The 25,595-nt window shown below is 46.5% G+C and overlaps 1 protein-coding gene across 1 annotated transcript in view; it reads right to left on the reverse strand.

Annotated features, from left to right (window-relative positions):
• camk2a (calcium/calmodulin-dependent protein kinase II alpha) overlaps positions 1 to 25,595 on the reverse strand; it is a gene marked incomplete at both ends in the record, with an annotated part of 226,637 nt that overhangs the window by 146,891 nt on the left and 54,151 nt on the right. The window contains one exon of the mRNA XM_084320467.1: positions 15,735 to 15,794. Within this exon, the coding sequence (XP_084176593.1) occupies positions 15,735 to 15,794 (60 nt within the window). The remainder of the gene's footprint in view (positions 1 to 15,734; positions 15,795 to 25,595) is intronic.

Here is a 25,595-nt window from a genome sequence, read left to right on the forward strand (position 1 = left end):
CTTTAGGAGAACCGTTTTGTGGAGTGTTCATCATAGGCCATGTCAATATTAATACCACTATATTAATATTACACTAGTTACCATCCGGCTCGAAGGACCAATTGTAACTGAGGGGTACAATTCCCTGACTGTATTGATAAGTATGGTATCATTAAACCACTACCGCTTTATGTACTTTAATTACTGGCCATACAGTACACGATATATGAATATGATGAACACTTCCCACAATGAAATCGGTTCCAGTCAAAGGTATTAATCAAGTATTTAATGGAGCAAAAGGTACATAGGATACTTTACATTATTCTTTGAATGCACTTGTAAGGCAAAGGAGTATGCGTAGGCAAATCAATAACGAATGTCCATTCTCTGGTTACGCAGGAGGTAATTATACAACCTGAATCTTAGGGAATTATATCTATGGTGCACTAGTGATAGCGGGAGATACTGGAAGGGGTTCCCACTGGTTGTAAGCCAGCAGGGGGGTAGAAGATCTGTCGGTAGTAGGACGTCTGGTCAACGATGACTAGGGAGACTTCAGGTACAGAAGCCGGTGCAGTAGCCTCTTGATCCACAGACGAATACAGCTTGGTTCTCTTGTAGACTGTAGCTCCACAGGGAAGAAAGCTAGGCGGCCTCAGGCTCTCTGAGCGCCGACTCGACTTGACTCCTCTCGGGGTAAATCCAACACGTGCAGGCGTCGGCGATTATCCGCTCCATAAATCACAGGACCAAAGCAAATATATTCCAGCCGCAAAGGGCTATGTAGTCGTCGGGTAGATTAATCCAGTGTACATGTCCATACGACTCTCGTCTAGGTCTCCTCGGGTGAAAACGCCATGCGGTCGGCCCAGCCTGGATAAGAACTCTAGCTAATACGAGAAAGCGTTGGAGATGCTGGTCACTGTAGAATTATAACCGCACGATACACTATACACAAATAGACTATTAAAGACTTAATAGAAATATGTCGCACTCGACGGTATAGCGCCAAACTCTGACAATTCAGTTACTAATTCGCACGCAGTCTCGATGCTCTATTCTGAGGCCAAACAGGCCATACTTCACCGCACGTTGTATCGTGGGTGAGGCTTCAACTTATCGGTAACATGCTAAGTGGACGAAGGGTACGGAGGTAAGGGGCTAAGGGGCTTCTACATTCACCTGCGCCGTATTTATACGCACGGTGCACAAACTAGTTCCACTCTCATTTCTGTCGCGTATCCCTGGGCAAGGGCGGGCATGTCCAGACACATCTTGACGGTGACTTTGAACCTGGCTCCGGAGGCCGGTCCCTGGCGCCGGTGGACCGCTGTCCAATAGGAGAATGAATTATTATGGTCTGGGCTAAAGGGATATTCCGTGTATATGTACAAGGAATATACAGGGGATATCAAACGATATACAAATACTATGCAATATATATCAATAAATAAATATATATATTCGGTTTAATCTGATCCTTCGTAACAGTATCAAATGCCTTTTTTAAATCAATAAACACCCCTATTGTTAATTTCCTTTTATCTGTTGCTGTTGTTATTTCTTCAATAATATTCATTAAGGCAGTCGCTGTTGATCTGTTTTGCCTAAAGCCATACTGGCTTTCGCTCAGCAGTTTATTCTTTTCCACAAAACCATCTAACTTATGCGAAAACAGTTTTTCAAGCACTTTCGAGAACTGTGAGAGCAATGACACTGGTCTATAGTTAGTGAAGCTGTGCTTATCTCCTACTTTGTAAAGTGGGATCACTTTTGCTACCTTCATCCTGTCTGGAAAAATACCTGTCTGAAAAGAAAGATTACAAATATAACAGAGAGGTTTGATTATACAATCAATTGTCTTCTTCACTATAATCATATCTATCCCATCACTGTCAATGGATGTCTTATTCTTTGACTTTAATACAATGGACATGATTTCTGCTTCACTGACATTTCCTAAAAACATAGACTGCAGTACTTTACTATCTCCTCTCCATCCTTCCTGTAATGGTTCATCGTGTTTTTGAATGGCATCTGCCAAATTTGGCCCCACATTCACAAAAAAATAGTTGAATTCATTAACCACCTCATTCATGTTTTTTATAGTCTTACTATTACTAATGAAATGGCTAGGCATTTTTACTGAGTCATTTGCGGACGACACAGCCATGCTGGTCTCTGACAAGAACAAGTTACAGGTTGAAAAAACCCTCAGCTCGGAACTAGGCAAAATCTGCATATGGCTCGCCGATAACAAACTATCATTACACATGGGCAAAACAGAGTCCATTCTCTTCAGTTCAAATAACAAACTCGGCAAGACCGACGGCTTCTCAGTTACAGTGGGTGACAATATTGTCACAAGGAAAGAAGAAATTACCTACCTGGGTTCCATCCTAGAGGCAAATCTTTCCTGTGACAAAATGGCATCCAATGTAATAAAAAAAGTCAACCAACGAACTCGATTCTTGTACCGGATCTCCTCACTGGTAAACAAGAATACCCTGAAGACTCTGGCAGGAGGACTCATTCAAGGGTACTATGACTATGCTTGCACCTCATGGTACCAAAGCACCTCAAAGGCGCTAAAAACAAAATTACAAACATCTCAAAACAACAAACTGGTCAGACTACTGCTTGACCTTACTGCTAGAACCCACCTCACCCCTGCCCACTTTGACAAAACCTAGGATGGCTTAGAGTAGACGACAGAGTACAGCAACTTGCAATGGGCCTGGTCTACAAGATACACTACACGACCAAGGTACCCATGTACATGTCAAAATACTTCCCAAAGGTCAGTGAATACCACGATCACAACACCAGAGGGAGCTCCACAAATCATGTTAAACCCAGATTCGGCTCAAACAAGGGACTAAACACGTTTCGCAATTATGCCACATCAATGTAAAGGAATGTGAATCACTACCCACTTTCAAAACCACTCTCAAAGAACACCTACGGGAGACTGCAATTCGAAACTGGCCCCTGTAAATGTCCTAACCCAACCTCCTCCAATGTACAGTTTCTACGTCAAATATATATACTCTCTTTTCTGGACTCTTTTTGTATCACAAACAGTACTGTATTTGCAAATCTGGTATGTCATAAATGTATAGATGTAGCAGTACTGTCTATCTGTATGTCGTGTATGTCATATATGTTATGATGAATTGAAAATGGGGGACCCTGATGTAAACAAGACGAAAGTCTTTCTCTGGTCTGCATCCCCTTAACAATTGTGTGTATTGAGCTGTACTGTACTGTACCCATTCTGCAATCTGTTAATAAAGTTTTCAATCAATCAAGCCTAATGTTATTTGTTTATGAGTCTGACTGCCTGGGAAAAACTGTCCTGGAAGAGTCTGCTGGTCCGGGCCTTGAGGCTGAGGTACTGTTTGCCAGATGGCATCAGATGAAACAGTTTGTGGTTGGGGTGGTTGGGGTCCTTAACTCATTGGGGGCCAAACACTTAATATTACGTGTTTCACTACCAACGCTTGAGCGCCAAACACGTAATAATAATACGTTTTTAGATCCTTGGATATTTTTCCTTTGATCCCTGTTCTAAACGTTCCTGGCTCGTTTCTAGCCGTCCCTGGCTCGTTTGCCTACATTGGAATTGCAATGCCGATCAAATCTCACCAGGTGGCAGTATCGCCTACCTTTTGAACTCTGATAGAAAGGGATCAGTAGAGACAATGAATGAACTGGAGTATCAAGACTCGCTCTGAGGGGGAGTAGCTCTTGCAAAGCAATCGCTAAGCAGATCTGCTCGCCTCAAAACCTATAGTTTCCCGTAAACACGTGTAATTACATATAAATGAGTAATAGTGATCGCCGATGGGATCATTGGAATTATTCTTTCTGGAGTACCTTCTGGCTAAGGTAAGGACCCCTATATCTATTTTACCGAACCTGAAACATGTTTCTGTATCGATCACAGTGTCTTACTTTACTGGACATAAACCAAGCGTTTTGTAATGATCGCATTTTCGGGGTAAGAAGACTACCCCCCCCCCCCCCCCCCCCTTTGATGATCTTGTGAAGGCACATGGGTACACATGCTCTACCTCTCGGTTTACAAAGAGCTTTTTCCCCAGTGCTGTGCGGAGCCTGAATGACTCCAAAGGCTAGTTTTGTATTTTATCCTATTTTGTTTCAGTGTTTTTATTAGTGTTATTAGTCAGGTTTGTGGAAGTGCTGTTTTTTGTGTGTCTGTGCATCATGCACTTTGATTATATGCACTTTTAATGTAATTTGTGCCACTATGCACTTAACTATGATATGCACTTTTAGGGGATGTTGATATCAATTTTAGCATTTGCCCCTTTTATACTGTCTGTGTTTTTACATATTTTTCCTGTACTGTTTCTACTCTGCTCCTGTATTGGATTAGTTGTAGACACACAGTGTTTGCTCTGTACCTGTATTCCAATGTGGATTCGTCCATACATGGCAAATAAAATCTTTGACTCTTTGACTTTGACATGGTATATACCTTTGATTTGGGAGTATTTGGGGGTACAGGGGATCAACCAGAACGATTTTGGCTTATTGCATATAACGCATTTTATCTCGCGATCTATGGAAAAAGACTGGATTATTTCGTGTAATAAACTACAAACTACAGTGTGTAGAAACAAACAATTTTTTTTACTAGAAATAGTGTCTGTCAAATGAGCCATACTATTGTCTCCATAGCTATAATATAGAATATACAATAGCTCCGCAAAGATTGTGAAATATCGTGAACATGGTGAACAAGACAGTGAAGGATGGGGGAAGCTTGTGGCGCTCAATGAGTTAATAATCCTGTGGGCTTAAGGTCTTAAAGTTTTAAGATTAAGGTCTTCATCCTTGTCCTGATAGATCTCAGTGCAGCATTCGATACAATTGACCATGATATTCTAATCTATCGTCTTGAAAACCTTGTGTTAAACTGGTTCAAAACATACATCAGGGGGAGGAAGTTCTATGTTAAACAGAAGGCCATAGTCTGAGATATCTGAGGCATTTAAATAATTTGTATTCACTTCCTGTCAAATTCATGTGTCAGTTCTATGCACATTTTTATCTTACTACCTCTTATGCACTGTAATTTAAAACTGAATACCATTTCTGCTACCCCCGCGAACTGAACTTTGTAAAGAAACTCAAAGTTTGTTCTGTTGTTAAGTTAAGAGCGATGCACTGCTCTGTTGTTCTATAAAGTAATTTAGAACTGAACTTTGTAAAGAAACTCAAAGTGTTAAGTGTGATGCACTGCTCTGTTGTTAAATTAAGAGTGATTAACTATTGTATTGCACTGCACTACTGTCTATTCTATTTTTACAAAAATATGTATTGCACTGCACTATTGCACTATTTTACTCTGTCTATTAAAATGTACTCTTTTTATTAGTGTCTATTTTAAAACTGCCATAGAATCAAACCGTAAACAAAGAGGCATATTGGGATGTTAGATCCTAATGTGAATTAGGTGAATGTGATTTGCCTTACCATGTCCATTTAGCTGCTATCTATTTTATGCTTGTTTTATATGTCTGCACTTTATGCATTGATCATTTTCTTTTTTCTTTTGTGAAGCACTTTGAGCTGCAACTTCTGTATGAAAGGTGTTATACAAATAAAGTGTTATGGTTTGTAACCGACCTCAAACGCAACGGCACAGACAGGAAGTTCAGAGTTGCTAGGGCGTATTTATTTACAGAGTCAAAAGAAGGATAAAGTACAATAATCAAACAAACGGGGAGACTGCCTTCGGCAGAGTCATCTGCCGCTCTGCAGAATCCTCCTGGTGATAGTGGTGGGGAATTGGCATGTGACGTTGTAGCGGCTCTGCAGATACTCCCAGCTTTCACTCAAGGTGGAAAACGGAGAGAGAGAGAGAGATATCAGAAACAGTCCAACGAAACACAGAGGCAGTGTGGTTCCCTCCTCCCTAGCTGGGTCCAGAACCAATTGACAGTGACAGTCCTCAGTGTTCCCCACAACACACAATTTAGCCGAGTTAGTGCAACAAAACGAAGTCTTCAGTGTCTCTTCTAAGACACACAATCAGAATAATCCAGAGGGGTTTGGTTCCACTCACCCAAGCGCAACGCGTAAAACGGGCAAAACGAGGCGCAGCTCCAAACGGGGAACAAGGTTCTCCACAGCGGTTCTCCACAGAAAGGTCCTGGAGAGAAAGTAGACCAGGAGCAGCAACGGGGAAAAGCAGGCAAATGCAGTTGTATTCCAGAACGACCCGACAACGATAGAAGGAAGGTCCTGGTATATAAAGCCCTCTGGGGCGCTAATCACAAACTATGACAGCTGCATGATGAAAGTGGCAATCGTTCAAAAAGCGTGTGGCGGGGAATGCACCAATCAGCACCATACCTCAGGAGAGCGTGTGGCGGGGAACCAACCAAACCTCACAGTACCCCCCCCCTCCACGGGAGCCACCCGGCGACCAGCCCGACCCGGCTCGCCCGGATGGGCACGATGGAAGTCGGTGATTAGGCCGGGATCCACGATGAGCTGGCGGGAGACCCAGCTTCGTTCCTCCGGGCCGTACCCCTCCCAGTCCACCAGGTACTGGAACCCCCGACCCCGCCGTCGAACGCCCATCAACCGGCGGACCTGCCACTGGGGGTGACCGTCCACCATCACGGGAGGAGGTGGTTCCGGAGCAGGAGGCATCAGGGGACTGAGAGAGACAGGCTTAACCCGGGACACATGGAAAACGGGGTGAATGTGCATGGACGCAGGAAGCTTAAGACTCACCGCCGCCGGACTGAGTACCTTCAGAACCTCAAAAGGACCGACGAACCGGGGGTTAAGCTTCATGGCCGAGGACCGAAGTGGAAGGTCCCTTGCGGAAAGCCACACCCTCTGCCCAGGGTGGTACGTCGGCGCAGGGACCCGGCGCCGGTCAGCCCCACGACTGGCGCGCTCCGATGACCGGAGCAGCGCAGTCCTGGTGATCTCCCAGACCCGACGGCACCGGTTGAGGTGGTCCTGTACGGAGGGAACTGCCACCTCCGACTCCTGTGCAGGGAAAAGAGGGGGTTGGTAGCCCAGGGATACCTCAAAGGGTGAGAGGCCGGTGGCGGAACTGACCATGGAGTTGATGGAGTACTCGACCCAGGGAAGGAAACGGCTCCAAGAAGCGGGTTTCTCTGCAGCCACACACCGAAGAACAGACTCCACACTCTGGTTCATCCTCTCCGTTTGTCCGTTAGTCTGGGGATGATAACCAGAGGAAAGACTGACCGTTGCCCCCAATCCCTTGCAAAAAGCCCGCCATACCTGGGAAGTGAACTGGGGCCCCCGGTCCGAGACGACGTCCTGGGGAAACCCATGGAGGCGAAACACGTGGCGTGTCAGGAGGTCCGCCGTCTCGGCCGCCGAGGGAAGCTTGGGAAGGGCCACGAGGTGAACCCCCTTGCTGAACCGATCCACCACGGTCAGTAGGCACGTGTTCCCCTGGGAAGAAGGAAGACCTGTGATGAAGTCCAACGCCACATGGGACCAAGGGCGGCTCGGAATGGGAAGCGGCTGCAATAGCCCGGAGGGTGCCTGGTGGGAGGCCTTGCTGCGGGCGCAGACTGCGCAGGCCAGTACGAACTCCTTGACGTCGTTCCTCATGGTGGGCCACCAGAATCGACGAGCCAGGAAGGAGAACGTGCGATGAACGCCTGGGTGGCAGGCGAACCGGCTGGTATGGCCCCACTGGAGGACCCGGGACCGGACTGAGTCGGGGACGAAGAGACGATGAACCGGTACATTGCCTGGAGCGCGATGGAAGCGTAGGGCATGCCTTACCACCCCCTCGATGCCCAAGGTGACTACTCCTACCACCCTGGCCTCTGGGAGGATGGGAGTCGGGTCCTCAGTGGTTGGAGCCCCCTTGGAGTGTAACCGGGACAGGGAGTCAGCCTTCGTGTTGTGGGAACCAGGGCGAAACGTCAGCGAGAAGTCGAACCGACTGAGGAAGCTGGCCCATCTTGCCTGCCGGCCATTGAGGCGCTTGGAAGCACGGATGTACGTCAGGTTCTTGTGGTCCGTCCAAATGGTAAATGGCTCCTCGGCCCCCTCTAGCCAATGACGCCACTCCTCCAAGGCAGCCACAACCGCCAGCAGCTCCCGATTGCCGATGTCGTAGTTCCTCTCGGCAGGGAGGAAACGACGCCAGTAGAAGGCGCACGGATGTACCTTCTGGTCCGTTGCCGACCGCTAGGATAAGATAGCTCCTAGTCCAGTATCCGAGGCGTCCACCTCTACGATGAACTGTCTCTTGGGGTCTGGATGGAGCAAGATCGGGGCGGAAGTGAACCTCTTCTTGAGGGAGCGGAACGCAGCACACGCTGCTGGGGACCAGTCGAACGGCAGGGCGGGAGAGGTCAGCCTGGTAAGCGGTTCCGCCACCTGACTGTAGTTCCGGATGAATCTTCGGTAGAAGTTGGCGAACCCGAGGAAGCTCTGTAACTCCTTCCAAGAGGTGGGTTCCGGCCACTCCTCCACAGCCCGGATCTTGCGAGGGTCAGCTCGGGTCAAGCCTCTCTCCACGATGAAGCCCATGTAATCGACGGAGTCGGAGTGGAATCGGCACTTCTCTGCCTTGACGAAGAGCCGATTGTGGAGGAGGCGCTCCAGCACACGGCGGACATGCTGGATGTGTTCCTCGAGGGTCTTGGAGAAAATGAGGATGTCGTCTAGGTATACTACCACAAACTCCTCCAGCATGTCACGAAGGACGTCGTTCATGAGCGCCTGGAATACCGCCGGAGCGTTGGTGAGGCTGAACGGCATTACCAGGTACTCGTAGTGGCCCCTGGGAGTCTTGAAGGCGGTCTTCCACTCATCGCCCTCTCGGATACGGACCAGATGGTAGGCACTCCGGAGGTCCAGCTTGGTAAAGACGGTAGCCTGGGTGAGAGGCTCGAAGGTGGAGTTCATGAGAGGAAGAGGGTACTTGTTCTTAATGGTGATCTCGTTGAGCTGGCGATAGTCGATGCAGGGTCGAAGGTCTCCGTCCTTCTTCCCAACAAAGAAGAAACCGGCTGCCACAGGGGAGGAGGAAGGCCGAATGAGTCCTGCTTCCAAGGACTCAGAGATATATTGATCCATCGCTGCCTTCTCAGGGACGGTCAGACTGTAGAGGCGGCTGCCGGGAAGGGGAGCCCCTGAGCGGAGGTCGATGGCACAGTCGTAAGGCCGGTGAGGCGGAAGGGCCTGAGCCCTGGACTTACTGAAAACCTCCTCGAGGTTGTGGTACTCGGGGGGTATGGTCGAGAGGTCCGGAGGCGGCTCACAAACGGATCTCCGGGGCGAGGGACAGGACGCCGCCTGAAGACACTGGGCATGACAGGAGGAGCTCCACCCCCTAATGGTACCGGAGGACCAGGCGATGTGGGGCTCGTGCAGCGCGAGCCAGGGCCGGCCCAGGACTACTGGGACAAGAGGGGATCTGGTGATAAAAAACTGGAGTCTCTCAACGTGGTTACCAGCAATGGTGAGCAGGACAGGACAGGTGCGTTGAGTGATGTCAGCCAGGCGGTGTTGGTCCAATGCGAACACCTCCAATGGCCTCACGAGGTCCTCTAGTGGAATGTTGGCCCGGGTAGCAAACTCGAAGTCTAGGAAACTCTCGTCAGCACCCGAGTCAATGAGTGCCTCCACCGTGGCCCGTTGGTCCGCCCAGGCCAGGGTGACGCTCATCAGACGGCTAGGTGGTGCACGGCTCTGGGAACGAGAAAAACGGCTCACCAGGATGTCCCGGGGTCCCGGCGAGCCTGGTCTTTTGGCCGGGTGGGGCAGTTGGCGATACGGTGTCCATCCCGACCGCAGTAGAGGCAAAGGCCGGACCTGAACCTCGCCTCCCGTTCAGCTTGGCTAAGATGTGAACGTCCCAGCTGCATGGGTTCCTCCCCGGGCACCGAACGGGAGGGGAAGGAACCACCAGTCGTGTTGGGAGCAGGGCGGACCGCAGTACCGTCATGAGTACGGGGGGTCTGGGGAACCTCTGGAGGTCCCTGTCGGGTTCTCTCACGTCTTCTCTCCTGGAGGCGTCCGTCGATGCGAATGGCGAGGCTGAATAGGTCTTCGAGGGACTCAGGTTCCTCACGGGTCGCGAGCTGGTCCCTGACAGCGTCGTTGAGCCCCCTCATGAAGGTGAGACGAAGCGCTTGATCGTTCCAACCGCTCTCCGTTGCCGCCAGTCTGAACTCCAGCACGTAGTCGGTGACCCCGCCATTGCCCTGCCGGAAGGTGCCCAACCGAGCTCCAGGGTCCTGGCCACGGGCTGGGTGGTGGAAAACCCTGCGGAGCTCAGCCACGAAGTCTGGGTAGGAAAAACAGAAATCAGCCCCCATTGCCCAGGAGGCAGTAACCCACTGGGCTGCCCGGTCTGAGAGCAGGTTAGTCATGTAAGCCACTCTGGCTCCCCTTGAAGTGAATCGGCTGGGTTGATGATGAAAAACCAACTCACATTGCATGATGAATGTGGCACAATCCTCGAAGTTACCATCGAACAACCGTGGTTCGGAGAGACGGGGCTCCCGAGGTGCGGGATCGGGAGGCGCAGGGCCTGCCACGGCTGCGGGTGATGCTCCGGCCGAGGCTCCTGAAGTAGGTGGGGTTACAAGCAAGGTGTTAACGGCTTCACTCAGCGCTTGTAATTGGTGGAGAATATTAGTCTGCCGATTACCCTGGGCCGTCTGCAGGCTAGCCAGAGAGCCCAGGGACTCCTGAATAGGCAGGACCTGGTCTCGGAGCTCCTGTACAGCAGCCGCAGCCGCACCTAGCTGTAGGCTGTGGTCGTTGGTTAACTCAATCTGGACCGCCAACGCTGTTCTGACCCTGTCTGTGTCAGCTGAGGTCGTCATGGTCGGGTCGTAATGTTATGGTTTGTAACCGACCTCAAACGCAACGGCACAGACAGGAAGTTCAGAGTTAGCCAAATGCTAGGGCGTATTTATTTACAGAGTCAAAAGAAGGATAAAGTACAATAATCAAACAAACGGGGAGACTGCCTTCGGCAGAGTCATCTGCCGCTCTGCAGAATCCTCCTGGTGATAGTGGTGGGGAATTGGCATGTGACGTTGTAGCGGCTCTGCAGATACTCCCAGCAGATAGTGGTGGGGAATTGGCATGTGACGTTGTAGCGGCTCTGCAGATACTCCCAGCTTTCACTCAAGGTGGAAAACGGAGAGAGAGAGAGAGAGAGAGAGATATCAGAAACAGTCCAACGAAACACAGAGGCAGTGTGGTTCCCTCCTCCCTAGCTGGGTCCAGAACCAATTGACAGTGACAGTCCTCAGTGTTCCCCACAACACACAATTTAGCCGAGTTAGTGCAACAAAACGAAGTCTTCAGTGTCTCTTCTAAGACACACAATCAGAATAATCCAGAGGGGTTTGGTTCCACTCACCCAAGCGCAACGCGTAAAACGGGCAAAACGAGGCGCAGCTCCAAACGGGGAACAAGGTTCTCCACAGCGGTTCTCCACAGAAAGGTCCTGGAGAGAAAGTAGACCAGGAGCAGCAACGGGGAAAAGCAGGCAAATGCAGTTGTATTCCAGAACGACCCGACAACGATAGAAGGAAGGTCCTGGTATATAAAGCCCTCTGGGGCGCTAATCACAAACTATGACAGCTGCGTGATGAAAGTGGCAATCGTTCAAAAAGCGTGTGGCGGGGAATGCACCAATCAGCACCATACCTCAGGAGAGCGTGTGGCGGGGTACCAACCAAACCTCACATAAAGTGTATTATTAAAGTTTATTATTACAGGGTAGTGTGTTTGTGTGGGTGTGTCACAAAAAGGGCCATTTGTGTGACGTCATGCTATGACCTTTCAGAGGGTGGCAGTAATACACCTAAAATTAGTTTGACAACCTTTGACAACCAGCCTTGGATACATTTACAATAAAGCAATGTTCTTCTTCTGTATCTATTGTGGTGGCCATTTTGTGTCTATTAAAGGGGAACTATCTTATAAATGGCCTTTTCCAGGGGTTTGCATTGTTTTCTAGTAATGTGGGGTTGTACCAACACTGTCTATGTCTCTAATTCTCATTTTGGCGTATTCCTCCAGTTCAGATGTCACGAGATCCTCCCCCACTGAACTAAGCCATTTTGAATTTACGCGTACCTCTGACATGTAAGAATTCTCATCTGCATACCTAACGCCCCCTCTATGGTTGTAGCCACCGCCCACACTCAACCATTATTTATTGCAGTATGCAAGCAAATGCGTGGAATTGAAGTTTAACAGTGAGTTAGCATTGGGTTAGCATTTAAAAACGTTATGAGCAAAATGGGCAAGATATGTTGTGCTGTTCCTGACTGCCAAGCAGCGAATACGTCCTTGCATTCATTTGGATATTATTATGAAGAGGAAGAGGACAAACGGTGATGATCCATCCATAACATAAGGTGCGTTTTCACCAGACTATGTTGGATTCTAGTATTTTCAAACTGGCTGTTTGGATGTAAGTTCCTGGATGTAATGTATATAGAGTAGTAGGGGCGGAGCTATTTTCTATAGTGCAGGTTGGTGACTGTCACTCAAAGCGCATTGCGAGTATGGGCGGAGCCCAGCCCAAAACAGCTTGGAATCTTTTTTTTTATCCACGTTTTCTCCTCCTATTTTTTCTGTATTTTCCTCCCATCCCAATTTAGTCGTTATGCCAATTCCCCCCTCCCCTTCCTGGTCGTTGCGTGCATGTGCCCCCCACTGGTTGGTCTAGGGAGCCCTGAAGTCTATCACATGCTTCCTCCGATACATAGGAGACAGCCAGCAGCCTCTTTTCACCTGGCAGCGAGGACTCTCATTGGTGAAGTGTAACACGTGGGAGGTCACACTACCTTCACCATTTCCCTCCCTCGCTGTGCAGGCGCCCTGACCGACCTGTAGGAGTCGCTGTTTACAACAACCAGATTACCACCCACCGGCTTCCCTCCCGCTGACACTGCCAATTGTGCCAGTATGACGACCGGCCAAGCCAGAGGCACTGCTGACAGCCGGATTCGATACCAGTGTCTCTGCGGTGGTAGACAGACGCTTAGTCCGCTGTGCTACCCGGCCGCCCTAACAGCTTGGAATCTTGAAGTGTCGAAAGTCCTGCTCTACAGTACTTGATTAGAAATACAAAACAATGAATACAAAAATAAATAAACGTACAGATGTGTTCCATAGACTCACATGAATTGTGTATAATTGCCGAAATAGTGAAAGAAATAGTAAGATAGTTCCCCTTTAAACATTTAAGGAAATTACATTTAGGACACAAAATGACAGCTCCTATTCCAAATAATGGTCTAATGCAGGGGTAGGCAACCCTAGGCACGCGTGCCTGCATAGGCATGTGGGGGCATTTTCATAGGCACAGGGGGCAGCATTAAAAAAAAATTAGCTTTGAAATATTATAGTGAAATATTTTGCACTGTTGTCGCATTTATCTTGTTGAAATCCTGCCACAGGTTCTTTTTACTACCACATATTTAATTGAGACCCTTTATTTGTTTATTATTTCAATTTAGCTGGAAATACATTGCTACATCATTCAGTAACATTTGCAGAGCCTTATAACAAAAGCATTATTACGGTCACCATTGTGACCAGTGGGATTAATCAACACATTTTATTATTTATTTTTCTATTTCATTGAACATTGCACATGTTAAAAGCCATTTTTTTAAACTCAAAATGTGAGTATTACCAAGTCAACTTGTGTTCTTAAAACAATGACAATAAACAGTTTTATTAGGTTGAAATAATGTGGTTGTGTACTTATTTTTCTGTTAACTTATTATGGATTGAAAACTGAAAACCTTAATGCACAGTAACTGAACTCAATATTTTTAAGTTCTGGTAACTTATTATTATAATTTTTTTTACAGTGTAGTCTTGCGATCAATCAAAACTTATTTACACGATATACCTCACATTCACCCTCCATTCACATCCTGGTGTTCTCCTGGTGTTCTCCATTAGGCCTGTAGGTGGAGCTATGACAGCACACGTACAGTACACACACCGATGGTGTGTGATGTGTCCAAAAATGAATGGGCAAATGTGAGTGAAATGGTCACACTGTATGCAGCTGTTTGTCTGCATTGCATCCCCCCCCCCAACTCAGATTTAGGGTTGATACAACCATCATAATAATATTGTTAATAATAACAATAACAATAATGATGTAATAATGTAAAAATTATCATTAAAAATACCTGATTTTGAGAGAGAAAAAAATTACGATGCATGGAATATTGTTGAGGCACACTAGTTACAACTATATTTCAAACAGGCACTCCATGTCAAAAAGGTTGCTGACCCCTGGTCTAATGGAATTGAATAGAATAGAACACAATCAAACAAAACAGAAGAAAAGAGAACAGAATAGAATACCCTGGAAGAAAACAGAATATGGCAGAATATAATATATTAATATTGAATTAAGTAGAATATAATATAATACAACAGAATAGAAGATGTGGACGTATTGAATAATAAATAATAAAAAAAATTATAGAATAAAAGAGAACAGGCCAGAATAGAAAAAGATAGAATACAATACAATAGATAGAATAGAAAATAATAGAACAGAATAAAATAGAACAGATTAGAATGGAACAGAATTGAGTGGAATAGAAAGCATATTGAAGGTAATAGATTATAACAGAATAGAACAGAAAATAATAGACAAACAGAATAGAGCAGAGTAGATTACAATTAGGGATGTCCCGATCCGATCACGTGATCGGGATCGGCACCGATCACGTGCTTTTCAGAGGATCGGGATCGGGAATTTTTTTTAATAAAAATCGGCAGTCAAAAAAAGATTTTTTTTTAGTTTTTTTTTTCAACAAACATGACCATGTTCATGTCTTAAACTCATACGGAGGCCTTAGTTTTGGTTTTAAATTACATATAATATATCATTAATGTATTTATTGTCACACAGAGCAGAATGATTGTCCACAAGAAACACATCCCCTTTAATTTACACCGTTGCAACAAACACATTCCCTTTAATTTTAGACGCTCACATCACAACAACACGTTGCTCCCCGAAACACGGTTATCCACTGACTTGAGCAGCTGCTAGAGGTTTGTAACTAAGCATTTTAAAATAGAAAGTCAAGCCAGTCCAACAGCAATTGCAATGTTTGCAAGGAGGACATTTCGCGTGGAGGAAAAACTCATGAAGCAGCAGGAGGCGGAGTTTTCAGACTAACTTTTCAGATAACGGCAATTATTTGCTGTGTGACTGAGGATTATCGTCGGCGTTTCAGACCAGAATGGAGCTAATCATTACGTAAGTCGAACACTGAATGTATACTAATGTGCAAACATATATTGAAACTTTTAATATTTCTCATATGAAGCACATATGAATGTAATAACAAGAGCCGCCGCGCTCGCGCCCCGGACTATAGGCAACAGAGGGGCTTCTTGCTCCGCCAGTTTCTGACACAAATGCGTCAAAATTGATTACTAATGTGAAAGATCGGATCGGGAACGATCGGAATCGGTAGATATTTAAAATCACATGATCGGGATCGGATCGGGAGCAAAAAAAGGCGATCGGGACATCCCTAATTACAATACAATAAAATCAACCACTTTTTTCTGGAGGCCATTTTGAGTTCCTCCTATTGCAATCAACTGAACTACATTAAGGATCCAAAATGGCTGCCGGTAAAAGCAACCTTAAAAATTCTACTTACCACTTCCACCTTAAAATATGTACTTACCTATGTTGGAGTGTTTGAGCAGCCGGCAAATCCTAGCTTCTCTGTCCAACTTTTGATGGTCTGCAGGAGAAATATAAGTATTTCAAAAGAGAGCACTATTATATCAGGGTATGAACCACAGTACTGTTGAGTTAGGGTACTGTTTAGAAAGTACTCTATGCAATTGTACAGTAGTAGTAATAACAGTAGTGGTGCTGGTAGTAGTAGTAGTAGTAGTAGTAGTAGTAGTAGTAGTAGTAGTAGTAGTAGTAGTAGTAGTAGTAGTAGTAGTAGTAATAATAGTATTGGTAGTAGTAGTAGTCGTAGTAGTTGTCGCAATCTGCCTCAGCCGCCCTATGGACTCATGAACTTTTTGAACATAGACAATCCTCTCCTGCCATCCGGCGGCCTGTCTGCGGTACTACAGGCCACTACCCTTTGTATGGGCCTTTATTTACCTATTGTTTTGAGTCTGTTGTCTGCAATCACTAATGTACTGCCTATGTTCATGTTGTCTGTGATCTTGCCCTGCCTAGTCTAATGTCCTCCCCTGTCTGGGGTTGTTTATGTTCTAGTGAGCCCTTGTTATTTAGTCCTATTTGCCAGTGTGTGAATTGCCTGCATAGTTATCCTGTATTTCCCCTTGAGTCCGTTCCTGCTTCCTAGCCACATTTTCCAGCACAGCTGAGGTTTTTGTTTCCGTGTTTTGAAGTTCGGTTTTGTTTTGTCCCCTGTAACGTGTATCCTCGTGTACCATTGCTCAAGTAAAGCTTGTCAATTGCAACGTCGACTCGTGCCTCATCTCTCTCACCCTCCACTGTCCTGCGCTTGAATCCTACACCTCTCCTCAACACCCCATTATAACAGTAGTAATAGTAGTAGCAGTAGTAGTAGTAGTAGTAGTAGTAGTAGTAATAATACTAGTAATAATAGTAGTAATAGAGTAGTAGTAGTAGTAGTAGTAGTAGCATCAGTAATAGTAGTAGTAATAGTAGTAGCAGTATTAATAGTAGTAGTAGTAGTAGTAGCAGTAGTAGTAATACTAATATAGTAATAAAAGTAGCAGTAGTAATATTAGTACAGTAGTAGTAGTAATAGTAGCAGTAATAGTAGTAGTAGTAACAGTAATAGTAGTAGTAGCAACAACAGCAGCAGTAGTAGCAGCAGAGCAGTAGTTCAGATTCAGATTCAGATTCAGTTTTATTTGTCATATGCAACAAGTGCAATGGAATTCTTATTCTCCGTTCGCTCCACAGCATAAAGGAATTAAAAAGCAACAATTTACAGAATACAAAAGCAGATATTTCTATACAATAAACAATAAACTGTCTGCGGTATGTGCAATAAAATAAGTACAACTAAGTATAAATTAAAAAAAATCGAGTTTTAAGTCCAGTAATGAGCGGATTAACTGTTGTGGCATCATTGACTTGAGAAAACGGTTCATTCAACAAAGAAGACTGTGTAACCTTGGGTTACTGCTGAAATGCCAGATAACAGGTTGAAACAACATACAACAGGAAACTGTGAGCCAAAATAAGACTGCAGATCGCTTACTGGACGTCGTAAAACCCCCACCACCAGCAGCAATGGCTCATCTGTGTAAACAGTACCACGTTCCGGGGTCTGAGTGTGGCCCTGAGTGTCAGAATGTCCTTGTCAACTTGAGAGGGGGTATATTGGAAGGTCGTAGGTGGTTCTCTCTTCAATGTATATTGCATATCTGGTGTAGACAATTGAACATGGTGTTAAACAGGTATCTCTAGTTATAAGCTCAGTACGTTACAGGGTTTAAAGCATACTGTATTGGACAAAGGCTATTCTTAAAACATAATTGAATATAGGTGTGATTTTGCTCTGTCTATATCTCTCTGAGAAAATACATGTAGAGTTCTGGGGTATTAACTGTTTCAACTGTTTATCATGTAGTCCATACAATTGCATAATAGAGACAGGCATTCTAAGTAACTGCAAGCAGGCTGTTGGTTCATCACTGTAACTGCCAATGTCTGTTATGATAGTTTAATTCAAATATAGACTGCTTAGTACTGAACTGTAGCATTACATATAGACAGGTTTTGTGTTATCTCCTATTGAGTAGGTCTGGTATTGAACCATAGGTAAAGAATACATTGTGTTAATGCTGGATATCTATAATTCAATACACGAACCATGTACATTAGAAATGCTTTATTATTCAAATGGTACACAAGAAATGTCAGTGTCTGATTCATCCTCTCATGGGGGGAGCAGCCACAGGCAGAAGGCCACCTGAGGTGAAAATGACACGACCATATTTGGAAACGCAGGCCCAGGAGGAAAAGTACAATTCTTTGTTTTGTTTGCAAGACACCTCATTGGTAGAGATCATATTTTGGATGTAACTCTGATTGGCTGAAAATAGTCAAACCTGTGATGTCATATTGAGTATAAAAACCAGATCTAAAGGGTTAGAGAGGAGGCCAGACAACACCCAGTCTGGTCTCCCACCGCCCCATCTGAGAGTGTATTTGCAGTGCGTGAGTAACCATGATTCTGATGATAACCACTGTTTTGTGTTGTCTAGTTTAATGTAAGGTCACTATCTTGGACCAGGTTAACCATGTATTGCACAGTATATTCCTTTCATTTACAAAACATGACTAATATGTGAGTACTATTCTGCTTGGAATGTTTAAAGTCTGTTAGAGGTCACCAGCGAATTGATAACCATGTATTAGTTATTTATTTGATGAATGATTTAATCCCTGTATGCCTAACCTGCTTTTCCACCTTGGACCTCAGACAATAAAATATTAGTTGAATTCAAGCTCGGTTGTTTTGACTACAAACTTTATTCTCCCTCTGGCTAGTGGAGTCAAAAGGGGGGAAACCATTCTATCCTTCTTCTCTCCAATTCAGCAAACTGTGTACACTGTAAACTAACCTAGGATGTTTACATAATATACAACACTGTTCATCAGGCATAGAAACTGTTCCTGGGGGGACTTCCGGTTTGCGACGTTCTGGTGAACAGCCACATGAAAGAGCTCCCGGTCATTGAATAACAAAAAAGGAAGTAAAACAATTCAAAGTGAAATAAAAAGTGACATTCCAAGGATTTAAGAGAGGAGGAAGGAGGAACACGAGAAAAGGCGAGAGAAAAATGACCCCAGAAGAAGTACAAGGAGGGCGCAGGAGATGATTCAGGCTAGCGTGACGAAGTGGGAAGCTAGCTTACAGGCTAGCGTGGCACAGTGGGCAGCTAGCATACGGGCTGGCATTCAAGCTGAAATGCAGAGCGCATTGGCTAGCCAACAGGCTAGCGCAGTAGCTAACCAGGAGCTACAAGCTAGCATACAGGCTAACGCAATGGCTATCCAAGCTAACACGCGGAACATCCAGGGCAACAGCGATGGACTCGGGAGGAGTTGGAGAAGGGTCGGGGAATACAAGCTAACGTGGCGTTGGACCGCAGCAAGGCCTGGCTGGAGCTGGAGAAGGAGCTGCAAGCTAACATGGAAGCTAACACGATGAAAATGGCGCAGCGGGAGATGCAAGCTAACGGGACATTGGACCGAGGCGGGGCCTGGCTGGAGAGGGAGCTACAAGCTAACAAGGCCGGCGCGCGGACTGGACTCGATGCAGTGCGGAGTGTTCGGAGGAGCATGGAGGCTGGTTCGGGAGAGGTGAAACGGAGGGGGAGGGACGGGGAGATGCTGGATACAATCGGACCAACCAGGACTCGGGCACCAAGGTCGGCCGGACCATCCGCACACGAGATGCAGGCGCGGAAGCCGACCAGGCCGGCCAAGATGCGAACACAAAGGCCACACACACCAACCGGGATCCGAGCACAGAGAACAACCGGACCAGCCAGAACTCGAATAACGAAGTCTCACACACCAAGCAGGACTCGAGCACTGAGGTCACACACACCGACCAAGATTCAATATCACATAATGCATATAATTAGATAGTGAATGGAGGTTATGATTCGAGACACACGGCAGACAACACACAGACACACTGGGAATACAGACAAGGTAAACACATTAGTTGGGAAAATTGGGACTTGATTCGGGACATATAATACAAATAACACGTACTGGACTAAACTGTGGACACAGGCACACATGACACACAGCTAGGGGGTCGGGGAACATGGGGAATCACATTCGGAGACCTGACCGGGAGCTCAGGAAATGTACTATCATATGAAAGATAAGAATTCAAATAAAATGTTGGACAATAATAGGGACATTGGAGAATCCCCCCAGGGGATATCCGTCGTTATAGGAGGGGCCCTCTCCAGGAGAGCCTTACCCCTCCAACCCGCCAACAGGGGTTAAACAGGGTTAAAAAGAATTACCTGGGAAGTGCCAATTGACTTTAGTCTTCTTTTATATTATTTCTTCAGAGTTGTGTTAGAATAGCAGTTGCTTTAAATGTGCACATGGACAAATATGAAGGACAAGAATTCAAAATGTTGGACATGAAGAGAGGCTTGGAGAACCTTCTTTGGGAGGTATCTCCGTCTCTGGGGGGGGGGGGGCTTCTCCAGTGGGAGGGCTGATCCCCCTCCAAACCGCCAACCGGGGAAAGAGTGCGAAACATATTATAACCATTTATATTCATGCCATTTTTTCTTGTGTTAGTTTATTTTCATAAATGTAGGCAGTGATGTCTGTGACATGGGAGGTACAGAGGTGGGCAGGCTGGGTTCAGTGGGGGAGGGGGGTGTCGGGGGGAGGGGCCATCGTTCCAGCGGTTCGATCCGGGGGAGGGGGGGCCGTGCGTGTTGTGGGATTGGTGTGGGGGGGGTGGGGTTTCCTGGGGTCCTCGGCCGCCGTGGCCGGGCGGTCTGGTCTCCGGGCCGGGGGGGCACCAGGCTTGGGGTCGGGGGGCCATTGAGGCGTGGTGCTTCGGCCTTCAGCGGGCTTGGGGCTCTCGTGGGCCGGGGGCCTGGCGGTCTGGCGGGGGCGGGTGGGGGCTCGGGAGGCTCGGCTCCGCGCATGGTGGACCAGGATATGGGGGTGTTCTGTCTCTCGGGGAGGAGGGTGGGAGGGAGGGGTTTCTCTTGGGGGGATCAGAGCGGCTGGGCTTTGCCCGGCAGGGCCCTGTTTGTTGGGGGGTCGATGGGCGAGGGGTGGGGCTCTCGGGGGCATGGGAAATATGGGCTTGGCTCTGTGGGGGGGGAGTCCCCTATCCTTTCCTCTACTGGGCCTGGCCCAATTGATTCAAGGGACCCGTATTGCTGGGGGCCCGGCTGCGAGCGCAGCGGCCTGGGATATGGGGGGCTCCAATGGGCTTAACTCAGGGGGGGGTATGTACGGGGGTCTGGATGGCTGAACGAGGCCATATTCAAGGGACCCATGTCTGTATGTTGTTATGTTATGTATGTCACTGTAAATATTGTGTTGTATGTCTATAAATGTTAAATAAAAATGTAAGTTAAAAAAGAAATGAAACTGTTCTTGTACCGGTTTGTGTTAGTTCATATGCTGCGGTATCAGTGACCGGATCGCAGGGGGGAGAACAGCTGGTGTCCCTGTGGTTCAAGTCAAGAGTTTTATTTGTCACGGCATACAAGCATACAGTGAAATGCCGGGGGTCATGCCTGCAGCGGTTGTGCAATAATACAAGTAGTAAGAATAGGAATGAGAATAAGACATCTGTGCAATAATACAAGTAATAAGAATAAGACATAACAGGTATAATGTACGTGAGCGTATACAGTGTGTGTGTTATGTGTGTGCTCATGTGTGCTTGTGTGTGGAGAGTTCAGTGTTCAAGACTCTGATGGCCTGGGGGAAGAAGCTGAGCCGAAGTCTTTCTGTCCTAGTTGCTGGGGTTGTCTCTCTCTCTCTCTCTCTCTCTCTCTCTCTCTCTCTCTCTCTCTCTCTCTCTCTCTCTCTCTCTCTCTCTCTCTCTCTCTCTCTCTCTCTCTCTCTCTCTCTCTCTCTCTCTCTCTCTCTCTCTCTCTCTCTCTCTCTCTCTCTCTCTCTCTCTCTCTCTCTCTCTCTCTCTCTCTCTCTCTCTCTGAGCATTGCATTGCTTATAGTTGTCAATTGTGTCGGTCAGTTCATTGCAATTTTTCCTTCAGTCACATTTAGTTTTATCCTGCACCTGGCCTAAAACAGGTTGGATGTGCACACAGCTGCTCTACTGTGTTTGTAGCAGAGCAACCATACCTGAAGCCTTGTAAACAAAGACATCAACACTAGAGTGTGTACTTCTATCTACACAGTACAGCCAAAGCATTCCCATTGCTAGGCAAAAACTCCACCTGTTTTCTACACTGCTTCTTCCCTTGCTGGATTTTCTGCATTACTGCCACTTGTACATGTGTGTTGTGGAGAAATTTGTACAGTGTTACAAAGCGATAACACTGTATATTGACTGTAGAACGGGAGCTCTCTCTCGCTCTCTCTCTCTCTTGCTATATGTTGACTGTATCATGCCCAGCCTCGGGCAGCGCTATTATTTAAGAATATGTTGACTGTATGATTTTTTTTATTTTTTACCTTTAGGGGGGGGGGGGCTCGCGTTTCAATCTTGCACAGGGCCTCGCATTTCTCCCAGGCGGCCCTGTGTCCAGGCCTAGGTCCTTCAGCTTCAGGAGCAGTTTGGCAGGCACATTGGTGTTACACGCCGAGCTGTAGTCAATAAACTGCAGTCTGATATAGGTGTCTCCCTTGTCCGGGTGTTCCAGGCCGGTGTGGAGTGCCAAGGAGATGGCGTTGTTTACAGACATGTTTGGTCCTTAGGCGAACTGCAGAGGGAGTCTGGGATGATGCTGTTTATGTGGGTCATGACCAGCTTCTCCATGCACTTCATGGCTATGGGGCCACTGGACGATAGTCATTGAGGCCTGTAACCTTGGTCTTCTTGGGTAGAGGCACAATGGTCGTCTCTTTGAAGCACACTGGAATGACGGCCTGCTGCAGTGTTGCGTTGAATATGTCGGTGAACACAGGAGCCAGCTGGTCCACACAGGTCTTAATGACACAGGGTGAAATTCTGTCTGGGCCATGCCTTCCCTGTAGAAGCAGCAGCAGTAGTAGTAGTAGTAGTATTTGTAGTGGTGGTAGTAGTCAGTGGTAGCAGTAGTAGTAGTGATCGTCGCCATCGTAGTAGTAGTAGTAGTAGTAGTAGTAGTAGTAGTAGTAGTAGTAGTAGTAGTAGTAGTAGTAGTAGTAGTAGTAGTAGTAGTAGTAGTAGTAGTAGTATAAGTAGCAGTATCAGTAGTAGTAGTAGCAGCAGCAACAGTAGCAGTAGTAGGAGTGGGAGTAGTAGTAGCAGTAGCAGCAGTATTATTATTAGTGCAGTATATTTGTATGTCATAAATGTCTTGATTAATTGAAAATGGAGGACCCTTATGTAAACAAGACGAAAGTCTTTTTCTGGGCTTCATCCTCTTAGCAGTTGTTTGTATTGAGCTGCACTGTATTGTACCCATTCTGCAATATGTTAATACAGTTTCCAATCAATCAATCAAGTAGTAGTAGTAGAAGTATTATTATTATTATTATTAGTAGTAGTAGCAGTAGTTGTAGTAGTAATAGTAATAGTAATAGTAGTTGTAAATGCAGCTATGGTTACATACAGTTGGTTGGTATGGTTAATGTTACAATAGGATCGTTTAGTTCAGTAAAAGAAAAGGGATGTTACAATAGGTTGGTATTAAACTAAGGTTTTGTTTCCGCACGGACGGAGTTGAGTGTGACACAGCTAGGTGGAGAGCTGGATGAAGTATATCAACGTGAGATTATAATAAAAGTGTAAGCAACTTGGAGAATGCTTCAATCATCAATTCTGTAGTTCATGGTACAGTATAAACCAAGGCAGAATTTAACATGGTGACAGCGAGGTGGACACGTTCCTAACGCTACAGTGAGAGATCGACCGGCATCGGAGCTAACGTTAGCTAGCTGGTTAGCAATAACGTTGGATGGGGGACGCGGAGGAAGAAGAAGTTATCCCCGCGAGAGCAGAAAGGATGGAAGGACTGAGACCGCCACAGACGCTATGCTTGGACACTGGAAACCTTGCAAAGACGTGGAAATCGTAGAAGGAGGAGTTTACACTCTACTTGGACCTTTCTATGCCAGATGCGGCCGAAATTATGAGAGTGAAGCTGTTCTACTACCTCATTGGAGAGGCGGGTAGGGAGCTATGTGAAACGTTGATGGGTGACTGCAATTCGGCTGGGAAGAAACTGCCAGACTTGCTCACTGCATTTGATGAACATTGCAATCCCAAAGTGAACGAGACTGTGGAAAGATATCGTTTTTTCATGAGGAATCAAGGTCAGAAAGAAAGCATTGACACATATGTTACTGATCTCAAAGTGCTAGCCAGTACATGTAACTTTGGAGAAATAAAGGACTCGCTCATACGTGACAGAATAGTATGTGCTGGTAACGATGCAGGGCTGAAAGAGAGACTGCTTAGAGAAGATAAGTTAACACTGGAAAAATGTCTACACATGTGCAGGGCCACAGAGTTGTCTCGGGAAAATAGCAAAACCCTCTCAGGGAACAGCGTGGAGGAGGTACACATGATCAAACAGACAGAAGGGCAGGAGATGGATACAGTGTCATGCATGTTCTGTGGGATGACACATGAAAGGAGCAAGGCAAAGTGTCCAGCCTACGGAAAGAGCTGCAAGAAATGTGGTAAAGAAAATCACTTTGCAGTTAAATGTAAAGCCAAACTGGGGAAAGAGAAAAAACATGACAAAAGAACACGTAGAGTACACCAGGTGACTGACCAGGATAGTGAAGAGGAATATTATGAGGACGTCATGACTATCACCACAAGAGGGCGACAAACTACTGAAGACCGAAATGACAAGGCCAAGCACAGCCAGCTGTTTGCAGGGATGTTAGTAGGCAGTGCGCTGGTGAGGTTCCAGATAGATTGTGGGGCCACGTGTAATGTTATCCCGATTAACTTGCTAAATCCAGACACAAAGCTAGAAAGTACAAAGAAAGTGCTGGTGATGTACAACAAGTCCAAGCTGCACCCACTGGGAAAATGTAAGGTTAAGGTGAGGAATCCAAGAAACCAGAAACTGTACCAGTTGGAGTTTGTAGTAGTAGAAGAGGACTGCAAATTGCGAGCGAGCGAAGCGATGAAGCTGATAAAAGTGGAATATGAGAACATACTAGCCATCGACAGCATTGTAAGGGACGAAACAACACCTGAGAGAGAACTGACTATGGAACAAATAAAGAGGGAGTATGGAGATGTGTTCACAGGTGACGGCTGCCTGGACGGAAAGTATCGTATCGAGATCGACAAGAGGGTGGAGCCAGTTAAACTCCCCAAACGACGAGTTCCGGTGGCTATGATGACGTCACTCAAGGGAGAGTTGAGAGATCTACAAGAGAGGGAGATCATCACGCCTGTGGAAAAGAGCACGGATTGGATTAGTAGTTTGGTTACGCTGCAGAAGCCTAATGGAAAGACTAGAGTGTGCATAGATCCGCGACCACTCAACAAGGCACTGAAGCGCAGCCATTTCCCCCTGCCCACCATAGAAGATGTTCTCCCAGACCTGTCGAGAGCAAAGGTGTTTACAGTCTGTGATGTCAAACATGGATTCTGGCATGTGAAACTGGAGGAGTCGTCGAGCTATCTGACAACGTTTGCCACACCATTTGGCAGATATAGGTGGCTCAGGATGCCTATGGGGATAAGTCCGGCTCCGGAGATATTCCAGCAGAAGCTGACCCAGGCGCTGGAGGGGCTGCCAGGCATATACATTATCGCGGACGATATCCTCATCATGGGAGAAGGGGACACACAAGAGATGGCTAACAAAGACCACGACAGGAAACTGAGACAGTTCCTCACCAGATGCAGGGAGAGGAACATAAAACTGAATGCAGATAA

Source organism: Notolepis coatsorum (genome assembly GCF_963971535.1).
Source record: "Notolepis coatsorum genome assembly, chromosome: 8".
NCBI classification, from domain to species: Eukaryota; Metazoa; Chordata; class Actinopteri; order Aulopiformes; family Paralepididae; genus Notolepis; species Notolepis coatsorum.